The 13,984-nt window shown below is 37.9% G+C and overlaps 4 protein-coding genes across 7 annotated transcripts; 2 read left to right on the top strand and 2 right to left on the bottom strand.

The window, feature by feature from the left end:
* The first annotated feature begins 41 nt into the window (after positions 1–41).
* On the top strand, positions 42–3,540 carry car (carnation). Its single transcript, XM_963595.4, has 4 exons — positions 42–734; positions 782–1,598; positions 2,826–3,191; positions 3,241–3,540. Exons 1-4 carry the CDS (start codon positions 247–249, stop codon positions 3,352–3,354), a joined length of 1,785 nt encoding a protein of 594 aa, XP_968688.1. The 5' UTR covers positions 42–246; the 3' UTR covers positions 3,355–3,540.
* LOC657202 (uncharacterized protein) lies at positions 3,509–4,926 on the bottom strand. Its single transcript, XM_963673.4, has 2 exons — positions 3,752–4,926; positions 3,509–3,704 (listed from the first exon to the last, which is right to left on the bottom strand). The coding sequence occupies exons 1-2, from the start codon at positions 4,769–4,771 to the stop codon at positions 3,543–3,545; spliced, it is 1,182 nt and encodes a 393-aa protein (XP_968766.1). The 5' UTR covers positions 4,772–4,926; the 3' UTR covers positions 3,509–3,542.
* A 75-nt stretch (positions 4,927–5,001) lies between these two features.
* On the top strand, positions 5,002–6,906 carry LOC657279 (uncharacterized protein). The gene is made up of 2 exons (XM_963747.4): positions 5,002–5,237; positions 6,657–6,906. The coding sequence occupies exons 1-2, from the start codon at positions 5,064–5,066 to the stop codon at positions 6,798–6,800; spliced, it is 318 nt and encodes a 105-aa protein (XP_968840.1). The 5' UTR covers positions 5,002–5,063; the 3' UTR covers positions 6,801–6,906.
* Positions 6,797–12,959, bottom strand: LOC657351 (uncharacterized protein). Of its 4 annotated transcripts, none has more exons than XM_963815.5 (3): positions 12,749–12,959; positions 12,192–12,452; positions 6,797–8,257 (listed from the first exon to the last, which is right to left on the bottom strand). In XM_963815.5, exons 1-3 carry the CDS (start codon positions 12,891–12,893, stop codon positions 6,903–6,905), a joined length of 1,761 nt encoding a protein of 586 aa, XP_968908.2. In that variant the 5' UTR covers positions 12,894–12,959; the 3' UTR covers positions 6,797–6,902. The 4 variants fall into 4 exon arrangements, with proteins under 4 accessions (XP_968908.2, XP_008196105.1, XP_008196106.1 ...); XM_008197883.3 differs by lacking the exon at positions 12,749–12,959 and adding an exon at positions 12,562–12,732; XM_008197884.3 differs by lacking the exon at positions 12,749–12,959 and adding an exon at positions 12,513–12,722.
* Positions 12,960–13,984: the final 1,025 nt, after the last annotated feature.

Raw genomic sequence — 13,984 nt, 5'->3', positions numbered from 1 at the left:
GACAAACTTACCCCCTACCAATTCATTTAAAGCCACGAGGACGGCAAACGTTCATGAATCATAAACCTTAGCGCCATCTCGCACCACTCCTTCGAACATTGCAAAATAAAACAACCCCAAAGGCCCACAATCACCCAAATCCCCAATTTTGTCATCGCCCCAAAATTGTAAATCACCCCATTGTCACCACATGTCACAGTGACAGCTAACCTCAAACAACTGTCACAGTGACAGCTAACCTCGAAAATGTCATCTCATTTACAAGGGGGCCGCGTTGACATATCCCTCATCCAAACGGCGGCCCGTAACAACCTCATCACCCTCCTGGAGAAATGCCCAGGCCCCAAAGCCATCGTTTGGGACAACTCGCTTGCGGGCCCCGTGGGACTCATCGCCCAATACGCAGTCTTGAAGGAACATTCGGTCACTAAAATGTTCCCCCTGCGCCCCACACCACTCCCAGAAACAGACGTAGCCCACGTTATCTTCATAACGCGCCCCAAACTGCACCTAATGGACTTTGTGGGCTACAACGTCCACGCCGACTGCAAGACCAAAACCGGCTCCAAAAAGCAATACCACGTGTTTTTCGTCCCGAAAAAGAGCCTCCTGTGTCTGGAGCGCCTCAAGCATAACGGAGTGTACGGCAGTGTGAGTTTAGTTGAAGAGTTCCGCTGTGAGTTATTCCCGTTTGACTCCGATGTTGTCTCGATGGAAATTTCTGAAGTTTTCCGGTAAGTCCACACGTGGGTGAATATGGGGGCTCACTGTCTTTCCGCAGCGAGTACACGCTTGAAAACGACCCGACTTATTTGTACCAAACGGCACAGGCGATCATTTTTTTGCAAAAATTGTACGGCCCCATTCCGCGCGTGTGGGGCAAAGGCCCGGCCGCGCGCCAGGTGTGGGAGCTGGTGACGCGGCTCCAGCGCGAGAAGAACGCCCCCTTGAAGACGAATCAGACGTCCACCATCGACCAGATCCTGCTGATTGACCGCGGGGTGGACCTGATAACCCCCTTGGCCACGCAACTGACCTACGAGGGGCTCATTGACGAGATTTTCGGCATAAATAACTCGACTGCCCAGTTCCCCATTGACAATTTCTTGAGCAGCGAAGAGCGCACCTCTGAGTCGCTCTCCGAAGACAAGAAACAAATCATCTTGAATTCAGCCGACAAGTTATTTGCCGACATCCGCGATAAGAATTTTAACGCCGTGGGGGCGTTTTTGTCGAAGCAGGCGAAGGCGATCAGTGTGCAGTTGGATAATAGTCAGGAGCGGTCCGTGCAAGAGATGAAGTTATATGTGCAGAAGCTGCCGCAGATTTTGGCCAAGAAGAAGGCTTTGGCGCATCACACGGCCATTGCGGAGTGCATTAAAGAAGTGACTGATGGTTACGAATTTTTGGACACGCTACAAACGGAACAGGAGTTTTTGAATTGCATTGAAGTGGATAAAGCTAGTCCGTATATCGAGGATTTGATCGCACATGCCAAGCCTCTGGTCAAGGTTTTGAGACTGATTTGTTTGCAGTGTATTACCAGCTCGGGGCTCAAGCCCAAAGTGCTGGAGCATTACAAGAGGGAGCTGGTTCAGGTGGGTTTTACAAGTAGGTCATGGTTTATTGAGGGTTGCCAACTTAATTTCAAAATCACAAACCACTTCGATTAATTTTTTTTTAATTTTAACCGGTGTTATACAAAAATTTCAGCCAATATCATCAAAACTACGGATTTTGTAACAAAAATGAGCTCAGATTTGAAATGCTAAGACAATTTTACATCAGATATGTATATTTTTGACCTAATTTTTTGATTATTGTGCACTTCATGATTTTTTAAATGCAGATAAGTAGATAAAAATTTGCCCAAGTTGTTTATTTGAATTATTTGCATAATTTTGACTCGATTGCCGCAAAATTTTGCTCGAAAATAGATAACTAACTAACAAGGTCAATTTATAATTTTTTTTTTCATTTTTGCTAGAATAAAAAAAATTAAATCGACCATATTTTGATATCTCCAAAATTACGAATCTTATAACAAAAGTGAGGACAGATTTGGAATCCTCAAACAATTCTACGTGAAATAGCCATTCTTTTGACTTAAACTTTTGATTATTCTGGTCTTGATGATTTTTTATTAGCAGATAAGCAAATAATCCAGTCATAGCTGGCCATCCGTCAAACTGACACTTCTTATGTCACTCTTTTACAAAGTGTTGCCAACCTAATTTGGATTCCACAAGCCTCTTTACACAAATTAATAAAATTAAATATCTTGTAACAAAAGTGAGGACAGATTTGGAATCCTCAGATAATTTCCCGTCAAAGTGCCATACTTTTAACTTAAACTTTTGATTTTTGTGGTCTCGATGATTTTTTATTACCAGATAAGTAGATAAAAATTTGCCCAAGTTGTTTATGTAAATTATTTGCATACTTTTGACTCGATTGCCTCAAAATTTTGCTCAAAATTAGATAACTAACAAGGTCAATTTATATTTGATTTTTTTTCATTTTTGCTAGAATAAAAAAAAATTAAATCCACCATATTTTGATAATATCTCCTAAATTATGAATTTTATAACAAAAGTGAGGACAGATTTGGAATCCTTTGACAATTCTACGTGAAATAGCCATACTTTTTGATTATTCTGGTCTTGATGATTTTTTATTGGCAGATAATCAGATAATCCAATCATAGCTGGCGATACGTCAAACTGACACTTCTTATGTCACTCTTTAACAAAGTGTTGCCAACCTAATTTGGATTCCACAAGCCTCTACACAAATTAAAGAAAAAAAAATGTGAAACTTTCCAGGTGTATGGCTTACAAGCGCTCCTCGCCATCACAAACCTGGAAAAAGTGGGCCTTTTAAAGGTCCAATCAGGAACCCGACAATACACAGTCCTACGCAAAGCCCTAAGACTCACAATGGAAGACACATCTGAAATAAACCCAACTGACATAAGCTACGTACACAGCGTTTACGCCCCCTTAAGCGTACGCCTAGCCGAACAAGTAACGAAAAACGGGGGCTGGAAACAACTACAAGACGTTTTGGGGCTTTTACCGGGCCCCACACTTGACGAAACGCCCCCTATCCCAAACTGTTTAGCCCCAAATAACTCGGACACGCCGTCCGTGGTTCTGGTCTTTTTTATTGGGGGCTGCACATTTGCAGAGGTATAACTCTTAATTCGGAAAATGAGAAAATAAATTGAGTCAATTGTAGATTTCGGCCTTGAGGTTTTTGTCACAACAAGAGGACTCGAACGTCGAGTTTGTGATCGCGACGACGAAGCTGATAAATGGGACCAATTTTTTGAAATCTATTATTGATGTGTAAATATTTTTTATTTAATTTTTCTAATAACGTATAGGGCTTTCAAGTAAATTTCTGACTTAAGTTGGCAATCTTAACTTTCAAATGCAAACGCCAGTGTTGCCAATTCATTTTCACAGTCACGGGTTACTTGATTGACAATTAAATGTATAAAACCTTGTAAAAGTAATAATAAATGTTTAAACCTTATCCTAACTCATGTATCTGTCAATGTAATGGATCGTTTCAAAGCCTACTTCGACCATGATGAGCACAATTATCATCCATTCGAGCCGGACATGATGTTTATCACTCAAATGTGTCGATAAGAGTTCAATCAACTCAACACAATGATTGATTTTTTCGTTCATGACCTAGAAAACAATGAGAAACAACCAAAAAAACAAACGAAACAACTCACTCTAGTCCGCTTCGCGATTGCGAAATAATTACACATTTGCAAATACAAATTTTCTAATCGTTCATTTTCCCAATAAAAATCGGGGGTGTCCAAAAGATCAGAACTCAAGTTAATCAGGTGTCTCAAAGCGAACAGTTCTCCATGCTTCCGCAACACCTCCTCCCGAGACATCCTGATTTTGTTCCCCTTTTTCAAGTCTTCAGTCACAAACTCAATCGTCCCGACGTACCGCTCGAGGAAGGCCTCCCATATGCCCAACTTAACACTCGAAGTCATCCCATTCGAAAACGTATATTTATCCAAAACAATATCACTGTTATCAACAGTGGCCACCAACAAGTCCCCATCTTTGGCCAAAGCACTCGGAAGCCCCTCTTTCTGGTGCCTGTACGTCATGATCTCGCACTCCTCCTGCACCAAGCCCTCCCCGTAACTCTCCAGTTCAAACTCGCGCAGAAAACTCAACACGTTACTGCTCTCAAGTTCGGTCACGTTCCACAAAACGACACTGCCCTCCCGAAAGAAGAAAATCTCGCGGGGCTCCTGCTCGACCTGGTACTTGGCCACGGCGTGCACCACATCACTCGCATTTTGCACAGTTTTGGGCTCGTACAAGTCCAACTGTTCCAGCCCCTGAATCAGGCGCTCCAAATCGTACTCCTCGGCAGTGGCGTACGCCACGACGCTGTACAAGCCAGGGGGGCGCACAAGCTCGTCCTCCAGCACTTTCTTCTTACGAACTAGTCGCTTCTTCAACTGCAACGTTGAAATGTTTGACGAGAAGGGACGAGTGAGGTTAGGGTGAAGTGTCGCACGAGTGGTCACAAACGCCCTGATTCCGCTTAAAGTGCGGTCGGGCGTGGCCCTCGTGGCTTGCGGGCCCCAAAGTTGGGGCTTCAGCACCCTCGAACTTATCCTAGCGATGATATTTGCCATTTTTGTCGGGGGCAAAAGTTGGGTTATGTGCAGTGCTGCCAACCCATAATTAATTATTAAATTAATCGGGGGGTTGTTTGCCATTCTGAATACTGTAATGTATTTTTAAAGATAAAGTTCGCGAAATCAGGAAATTTTAAAGAATCTTTAAAAATTCATAAGGTCCCAAGGGGTGTTTTTCCAAACATGATATTTTTTACAGTCGAAGGCCCTATCAAAGGGCTTAATCTCCTGCAAAAATAAAGAAAATTGCTGGATATAACGAAAAGGATGGGGGAAATGGTGCGCGCAGCGATTGTCTGGTCGACTGTAATTTTCCTGCCGCCATTTTTGGTGCCATCTTCACTGATATAGTGAGGTTAGGGTTGTTCCAAAAATGAGGCTTTTTCAAGCACTTTGTCGGCGTAAAAACTCAGTTCCTGGTAATGTTTGGATTGGGAAACACCGTCTGAGCCGGTCTGTGACCATGCAGGACGTTGCGAAGCTGCGAAATCAGTTTGAAATCGAAGAGAAAAATATGTTTTATTTGAGGCACTCGTACTTGACTCCGGTGAGTTCCGTGTTGTTTTAATGTTTTTCTCCCGAATAATTGGGTGGTATTATAAGCAGATGCTCCCAAAGTTATTAATAATACAAGTGCGAAAACACAGCTTAAAGTTCGAGGGCTGTTATTATTATGCAACGAGCACATGCGAGTGGCATACCTAGGCATCCGAGAACTTTTAAGCGTTTTCGCATAACTGTTATTCAAAAATTTTTGTGTTGGAACATTTTAACTTAAAACACGTTGCTATGGGAAGCCTGTTTTAAAATAGTGAAAACACGTTGCTGTGGAAACGTGTTTTAAAATAGTGTTTATAATCTAGGATTCAGATATTAAAAAGAAGGCTTAAAATGTTACCAACATAAAGAATAAATTCTGTCCCAACTGACGACTTAGAAAATTACTAATGTTTACTTTTATTGTCGAAACATTTAGTTCTTTTGTTCTAATTTTATGTTAAATATCAAGCACTTTGAAGTAGTTTTTAAATAGCTTTTAAGTTACAAAACAAAATACAGGGTCGCTAAAAAGTATGAATACAGTTAAATATAAATATTTTCACAACGAACAGAGAATCTTGAATTTTGGGAAACAGTTAAAAGTGTTTAAATTCTATCATCTGAGAGCTTTTCCAAATTTCTATCGTCATTTATTTGAAAATAAAAGGCTAACCTGATTTTTTTTAAATAGCACGAAGGGTCAAATTTTGTCATTTTTAAAAGAAAATTTTTTTCTGAATTCAATGAAGTTACATAATGCTCACCTTTACTTTTATTAAAAAATTAAAGTTCAAAAATTTAAGAGTAAAACTAAGTTAGCTTTGAAAATACTGTTATTAGCGATATCTATTAGCCAAAAATTAAACTTGGGTGCAATAATTAGTTTAATAATGGTACATTTAAGTAAAACTGAGCTAAAAAAAATCTCATGTTGATCATTTTTTGTAGCATAAAAATCAAGTACATATTTTGTGTCTATTTTTTTTTTAATTAAAACGTTTTCTTTTTCAGCTAGAAGTGTTATTTTAACAATTATTTTTAACTTTTACTTATTTTTTGGTCAATGTTTGAACAGCAAAGAGCTAACGATAGATAAAGACAACATTTCCAAGGCTAACAAAATTTTTAAATTTGGATTAAATTAAGCTAAGCATGTGTTCCACAGAACTTAAAAAAATGCTCTTCTCAAAAATATTAAATTTGACCCTTGTTGCTATTTAAAAAAAAATCAAGTTAGCCTTGTGTCCAACAAAAAATGGAGATAGAAATTTAATAAACATCTGAAACGATATAATTTGTATACTTTTTAGTATATACCAAATTTCAATAAGTTTTGATGAATAGTTTTTTTAATATTTAATTGTATCCAAATTTTTTAGCGACCCTGTATACTTATTAGGAAATGTCTATTTTTAATTATGTTCAGGAGCAATCGTATGGTCACGCAATTGCGCTCGGAAAGCCACAGGAGAAGTACGTCGCATTAATAACCCGGAAAAAGGACTACAAAGACAACATCACGATTGAGTCAATGTTGGGGCACTTGCGGCACAAAGAGGCTTGGGATTAGCAAGCATAACATTTATTAGACTTCTTAGTTACACAACACTATAAAACTGTAAATAAATCATTAGAAAAATAAAATACTGTGTGGCTTCGATCACAGCCCCGTTTAAGTACTTTGCAACAATTTGGTCCAAGTAAATTTATCCTCATTTTCCACATCCTTACGTGTTAGCGTCTTACCAAGCGCCAAGACTTCGGCAAATTGCGACACAACGGGGTCCCAGCCCACCGACGCCGCCGCCACCACCTCGTCCCCATCGAGATAAAACGCGACAAATTTAAACTTATCCACGTCCCCAATATACACAACATCGCTGAATTTCCCATGCCCTGCATACCTCAGACTTTTCCCAAACAACTTGGTCCAGAAATAAGGCACCGCTTGCAGCCTCCGCCCCTTCCCCAGGATATTCAACGCTGCGATCTTCCCGTGGTAGTGGGCCAGGGGGTAGTGCCCGATCGCCGCCTTGTGGCCGTGATGCGACCACACGGGGGCGTAGGCAATGTCGCCCCCCACGTACACATTGGGGCTGTTACTTTGCAAGAACTCGTTCACTTCGACCGTACCGTCGGGGCGCAGCTCCACCCCCGAGCCCTTGAGGAAATCCGTGAGACAACTGCTCCCAACCCCCATGATCACCAAGTCGGCCTCGAGGGTGGAACCGTCCTTGAGTTCGACTTTGCCCACTTTCCCGGTCCCATCGTCTAGACATTTACTTAAACCGGAATTACTGATGAATTTGACGCCTTTCTCCTGGAAAAACGCCTTGAAGGCGCCCCCCACCACCTCGCCCAGGAAGGGCTTAAAGGGCACACTCCCCCGTGCCACGATCGTCACGTCTTTCACCCCCTTTTCCACGCAATAGGCGGCCGCTTCAAGCGCCACGAAGCTCGACCCCAAGACAACAACCTTCAAATCGGGGCGAATCAGCGCGTTTGTGGCTTTGGAATGCTCGTAGTTTCGCAAGACTACGACGTTCTGCAAATCGGCGCCTGGAATGGCCACCTTGTTGGCCTTCATCCCGGTGGCAATGTACAATTTGTCGTAGGTTAAAACAGCGCCGTTGCTTAAATTGACCGATTTTTGCGTGGTGTTGACTCCTGTGGCTTTGACGCCTTTCAGGACGTCGATTCCGTGGTCTTTGTAGAATTGTTCGGTGCGGAATTGGGCTTTCGATAGGTCGAAGTCCATGGCTTTGCTGACGAGGACGCGGTCGTAGGGGAGACAGTTTTCTTTGCAGACGAGGGTTATTTGGCCGGCGAAACCCTCCTGACGGAGGGTTTCGACGCAGATGGCGCCTGAGGGCCCCCCGCCGATCACGACAATGTGTTGCGATTCAGCCGGGTTGCGTTTTGTCATGGATTTGACGCGTTTGTTCGTCTCGAGCTCGGAGCGTTTGGCGCGGACTTTGACCGAGTTGTTCTCGACGGTGACTTGGTAGCAAGGGAGCGAGTCCATGCCTGGAAATTTTTTTTTCGTTATACTGCCATAAATTACTAATTTTAATAAAACTGGGTCAAAATGTCGAAATATACAGGCTGATTCTTTTAGGGCCTACATTAGAAACTTATAACTTCTAATATAGCTAGAACGTGGCCTCCTTGATGTATTTAAAATATTACAGCTCGTAAACCCTTTATAATAAGTGAATTTTTTTTTTGCATTTGATAGCCAAAAGTTCAAAGGGTTTTCTCAACTCTTCAGGATTCTCAACTGTCAAATTGCAAGGCTACTATGATTTTTTGAAAATGATAATTAAAAAATTATTATAAAATAGTTTTTTCAAATAGAATGATATTGTTTTTTCAATGGCAATCAAAAGAACATCAGTTTTTGTGCAGACTTTTATTAACATCTTCTATATCTATCTCTAACAGTTTTTGAAATAATCGCAAAAAACAGAATTTTTTGCTCATTATTTTCATTTTTAATCAAGTAAACTTTCGAAAAATACGAGAAAAATGTGCTATAATTAAAAGAAATAGTGGATTTGTTCACCATTTTCATTCAAAAAGTTCAAAATTCGATGGCAGGCTGAATGAATTACTTTACATAATTCACTAAGTTATAATAAACCATAATTAAATATTATTGTTCTACTCTTATTCGATAATTAACGAGCTAAAAATTAAAAAAATATTGTAGTTTAACAATTGTTGACCATTTTGCAAGGTCTACTTGATTAACTATGAAAATTACGAAGCAAAAGCCGTTTTTTGTGATTTTTTTCAAAAACTGTAAGAGATAGGTATAGGACGTATTGATAAAAGTCACCATAAATATCGATGTTCTTTCGATTGCCGTTAAGAAAATAGGGTCGTTACATTTGAAAAAACTGAGTCATAGCAGTTTTTTGAAAAAATCATACTAGCCATGAATTTTGACGGTTGACAATTTCGAAAATTCTAAAAAATTCTTAAAACTTTTGGTTATCGGACGCAAAAAAAATTATTCACTTATCGCAAATATTTTAAACGGTGTTAAAAAGCTAGCGGATTAATTCTTTTATTTCATTTTTTATGTAGTCAATTCTTTTGTTGCTGCTCGTATGAATACAGCTGAAGCACATGAGTGTACAGTATATGCATTTGATAATATGAATAAGCTCTTGCTTTTACTTCAGAGTTAATACTTCGGAGAATATGCTCTGAAAATAAATCAGTGTGGTAAAGTTTTCAAAGGGATGATGTCATTTCTTTCAAGAATTACAATTCTTGCTACTGAATAACATGTGTAAAATCGTGTCGTATAATCTGCCCTCTTCGTAAAAGATTATTATAAAAATTAAATTCACGTTGTTCTTCAATATTATTTTTGTCATTTTCTTTATCATCTTGAGGAAAATCTTTCTCTTTATGAGCAAGTAATTACTAATTATTCAATGACTTTTCATTAGGACACCTTCTCGTGTTACGTTGATCTCATTTAAAAATTACCTGGTCATTGCATGAATATTTTCTAGTTCAAACCGATATAAAGTCTTGAAATCTTTTCCTAAGGTTTCTGGTTTGTAAGTTTTTCTTACCCTTACTTTTAGAAGAAAATTCCCAATGATTGAGATGAGATTTTAACGTATATCCCATGTCAGTTCATAGTAGAATTTTACAACAGCGCATATGCATTTTTTTAATGAAATGGAGTACAAATTAAGAGTTTCTGGTGGGTTTTCTTAGATTAAAGTGTGTCGCTGGGACTTAGTTTTACACTATTGCAATTCTGTGAACTGAAGTGGGATATATGTTCTACAACTGCTAGTACATAATTTTTATCACTGTTGGTTGCCTACTAAACCAGCTCACCAGATTTCATAATCGTAATTTAAAATTGATAACAAATGTCCAAATGCAATGTGTTATATGTGTTCAACAAGGAAGATATTTCCAACAGTTTTTATAAATAATGCATAAATATTTATGTGAAAATGTGTTATATTTTTAATTGTCCAAAAGTAAGATTATGGCTTATGAGATCTTACAATTTGCCAAGAAGTGTACGAATTACTCACAATTCACAAATATACAAAACAACTGTTTTTTAGTTGCAAAGCACTCTAGAGTTTTTTTTTATTTTAATAAACATTTGTATTAGCGCAGTAGGATTTTTTTCTGCAGTATTTTTTTGTATTTTTAATAACATTTATTTTAGGTCTGTATGTTTTTATTTTTATTTTTTATTTATTTTTCGTGCTACTAACGCAGATCATATAAATCTCGATTTTTACTTATTGTTTTTTTTAATTTTTAACAGAAGCGTTAAATGAGTGTTCGAATGAGTAGTGCAATTTTGCTTTACAAAGTTGGTAGCCACAATTACACCATCATATTCTTACATGGAGTTCGATTTTTATTTTGGGATTTTATTCTTTTCTTCGTCCACGTTTTTTTCAGGAGTCTTAATCCTAGAACCATAATATTTTTTTGTGTACACTTCCTAAGTTAAGTATTAAAGACTATTTTATCTAAAACCTTTCAATAAACTATTGTTTTTGGAATAAAAATTACTATCAGTACTTACTTTTTTTCTAGATTTTTTTCGTATCAATATTAGAAAAATTTAATTTGCTTATTAATCCTAGTTGTAACATAGTACGGAAAGAAAAGTACATAGTTCACATATTTTTTGAATTGTTTACAAGATTGTTATTGAAAATTGACCCCATAGTATGGTTTTTGTAAAAACAATTAACAGTATGGCTCCAGGGTTAAATCTTTAATTTTTTTTCTAACAGATTTAAGTTACCAATGAATTGAAATCGGTTTTCAAAACCGATCACAACTGAACACTTTTTAAAATTACTATTATTTTTATTATTTAAGGGCGGTTTTTTACTATTTACGTACTCGTAATACTAGTGAAAGAAAATCATCGTCTTTTCTAGATAGTATACTGAAATCTAATGAAATACTTACACGCTCTTGCGTCAATAAAATTAGAACAAAATAAATAAACACTTATCGGAAATTAGATTTTTTCATTTTGCCATGTAACTCCAAATCAGCACTTTAATAAATAAGCATTTTTTTTTTAAGGTGTCAATAGCATGATTATTAGTTCAATTTCTTTCTTCTACATATTTTTAATATTAAATGTTTATTTACATTTTCAAAATAGGTAATAAAAAATTCAGTTTTAGTGGTAAACTGAGTGTTTTAATGAGTGTAATTTCATTTTTTGAGGTTTGTGACAAATTCTAACTAACAAATCGTCTGCTATTTTTTATACATACTTTCCGAATGCCTCATTTTGAGTGACATTACAGGTAATACAAACTTAAACAACCCAGTTATCTGGGCTGATAACAGAAATATTTATTTATTTACACTTCAACAGACACAATAAATATTTCTCTGCCTTTTATTAATAAATCGGAAATCTTAGGACACGCTATTCAGCAAAACAATTATCAGAAACGTGTAATTTTGAGGGTAATTCTTATCATTGATCAAACAATCAATCAATTACAATTTTCCATCAGTTTCAAGTGTGTAATTAGCGAAATTACGCAACAACAGTTGGAAAATAACAAAAATTAACACTTAACTGCATCTATACTTTTTAGGTACTCATTTTTTGCACCAATGAATGTTATGTAAAAATCGGTTTTAATGACCCAGATACACACCCATGTGTGAAAAAGTTGCACAAATCAATCGTTGCCTTGCAACGCCAATAATAATAATAAACATTTGACCCGATTAAAGAATGATATCACCTGTCATTAAATAATTAACTCTAATAAAGAATAACACGCCATAAAAGCGAAACAATGTAACAATTTTGCAAAAATCAATTGTCGGTTTCGATGTACCAATGACGAACAAAAAGTACTTGCGATTAGTTTTGACCTTGCCGTCTGCAAATCATGTAATGAGCGTTCATTTCTGTAATTGCTACCTGGAAAGTCCTCGATGTCCCCTGTGAGGATGTTGAAGCAGGCGCCGTGCCACTGGCAGCGCACGCGGCCGTCGCCGAGGGCCCCCGCGGCCAGGGGGGCGCCGTAGTGCGTGCACTTGGCCCCGAGCGCGCTCAGCTTGCCCTTCTGGCGCACCAGCAGCACCCGGCCCTCGCCCAGCTCGAAGCTCTTCATCTCGTTCTCGCCGACGTCGGAGTCCTGGCACACGACGCCCTCCACGTACTCCTCATCCTTGGCCGTGGCTGAAAACCAACGATAAATTGGCAAATATTTGAAAAAGTGAACGGATAGAGCAACCGCACTGTACATGATGGTGGTTGTGGGATCGATACGAGCTGTCAAAGGACTTACAGAAATAGCTGCATTTGGGAGGCCCGGCGCATTTATAGCCACTCATGCTAGTTATAAATACCGGTTCGGTGCATTTCCGCGAACTGACAAGTGGTGCGAGGGGAGATAATTGCGGTTGAATTGGCCGTTTTGAGGTTATGTTTATGTTTGGGGGTTGGTATTGGTTACAAAGGACGGTGTCACTTACAGCGCGAAACTTCAACTTTGGACGTGGAACAGCCCATGGTGTGTGTTGTGGGGGCGATAAGTGGGGTTAAAACATTTAAAAAGGGGCTCCGGCGCGTGCTGCACTTGGACAAACTTTCTAAAAGTTTGAGTGAAAGGAATTTCATTGTGCGCTATCTTGTCTGACGTAATCAAGGTCGCGGGGACGCGTACGGAGCAGAAAAGACACGACTAAAACAGTTCATCAACAGAAACTTAAATGATAGAACAGCTGTTTCAAAACTATAAAAACGCCAAAATTGGCTGTTATCAATTATTCATGCACTTCAAAAAAATAATAGCTAATATAATCGATACTTTCAGTGATGGATCTAATCATTAATAACTATTTTACAGTTTTATCAGTCTTATTTAAAAAAATAAATCGATAAAATGCGACGTTGGCCTTTTTATAGTTTTGAAACGGATAATACATCTGTAGAAACATTCATTGGCAGAATCGGATAAATCGAGAAAAATACATAAACAGAAACATTCAAAACAAAACATTATTGTTCTAGAAAAATACATTATTAGAAACGTATTTGTCTAGACCTACTTCAATAGAAACGTACAAAACAGAAAGTAGTGGGGGGAATGCAACCTTAGAATTCGAAGCTAGCTCAATAGAAGGCACTTTATAGATAGGCATAGCTTCCTAGATATCCTGATTTGAAATTATAAAGTTTCCGCAGGTAATAGAAAAATAAGAACGCAACGTGAAATTTTAGAGCGGAAATTAGTAGTAAAGTATGTTTGTTTTGTCTCCAGAAAATTTGGTTTTAAAAGTAGGATTGTTATCTAGAAATGTCAAAATTTTCATTTTTATGTATTTTGTGTACGTTTCTGCTCGTCAAAGATATTGCCAGATAGGAATAAAGTCTCCAAAAATAAAAGTAGGAACTTTGTGTGCCTTTCTGCTCTTTGAAAGCATTATTAATTATAATTATTATTGGATAGATAAATCTACCTTGAATCAAAAATGACATTAACTGCAGTATGTATTAGAAATGTAAACATTTCAGATAAGCATTTGATAAAAACGGGCGTTTAATCTTTTATACAGGGTGTATGAAAAATAGTGTGTTAAGTTTACCACGTAAACTTATAAAGTTTTTAAGAGTTTTCTATAAAAATATTTGGCAAAATTTTTATTTATTATTTTCACTATTTTCTTCCTGTATATCAAAAGTTATTTTGCAAATGATTACAGACAAGT

The sequence above is a fragment of the Tribolium castaneum genome, chromosome 8 (genome assembly GCF_031307605.1).
Source record: "Tribolium castaneum strain GA2 chromosome 8, icTriCast1.1, whole genome shotgun sequence".
Classification (NCBI taxonomy): domain Eukaryota; kingdom Metazoa; phylum Arthropoda; class Insecta; order Coleoptera; family Tenebrionidae; genus Tribolium; species Tribolium castaneum.
Note: the sequence above shows the minus strand (reverse complement) of the source record. Positions and strands in the feature narration are given on the sequence as shown.

Bases quoted from the DNA above. Each gene is read 5' to 3' on its own strand.
- car (XM_963595.4), top strand. From the start codon at position 247: ATGTCATCTCATTTACAAGGGGGCCGCGTTGACATATCCCTCATCCAA. The intron at 735-781 runs GTAAGTCCACAC...GTCTTTCCGCAG, and splicing joins GAAATTTCTGAAGTTTTCCG to CGAGTACACGCTTGAAAACG. The intron at 1,599-2,825 runs GTGGGTTTTACA...GAAACTTTCCAG, and splicing joins ACAAGAGGGAGCTGGTTCAG to GTGTATGGCTTACAAGCGCT.
- LOC657202 (XM_963673.4), bottom strand. From the start codon at position 4,771: ATGGCAAACAACCCCCCGATTAATTTAATAATTAATTATGGGTTGGCA. The intron at 3,705-3,751 runs GTGAGTTGTTTC...ATTGTTTTCTAG, and splicing joins CAATCGCGAAGCGGACTAGA to GTCATGAACGAAAAAATCAA.
- LOC657279 (XM_963747.4), top strand. From the start codon at position 5,064: ATGAGGCTTTTTCAAGCACTTTGTCGGCGTAAAAACTCAGTTCCTGGT. The intron at 5,238-6,656 runs GTGAGTTCCGTG...AATTATGTTCAG, and splicing joins GGCACTCGTACTTGACTCCG to GAGCAATCGTATGGTCACGC.
- LOC657351 (XM_963815.5), bottom strand. From the start codon at position 12,893: ATGAAATTCCTTTCACTCAAACTTTTAGAAAGTTTGTCCAAGTGCAGC. The intron at 12,453-12,748 runs GTAAGTGACACC...GTTGGTTTTCAG, and splicing joins CAAAGTTGAAGTTTCGCGCT to CCACGGCCAAGGATGAGGAG. The intron at 8,258-12,191 runs GTAGCAATTACA...AAAAATTTCCAG, and splicing joins GGACATCGAGGACTTTCCAG to GCATGGACTCGCTCCCTTGC.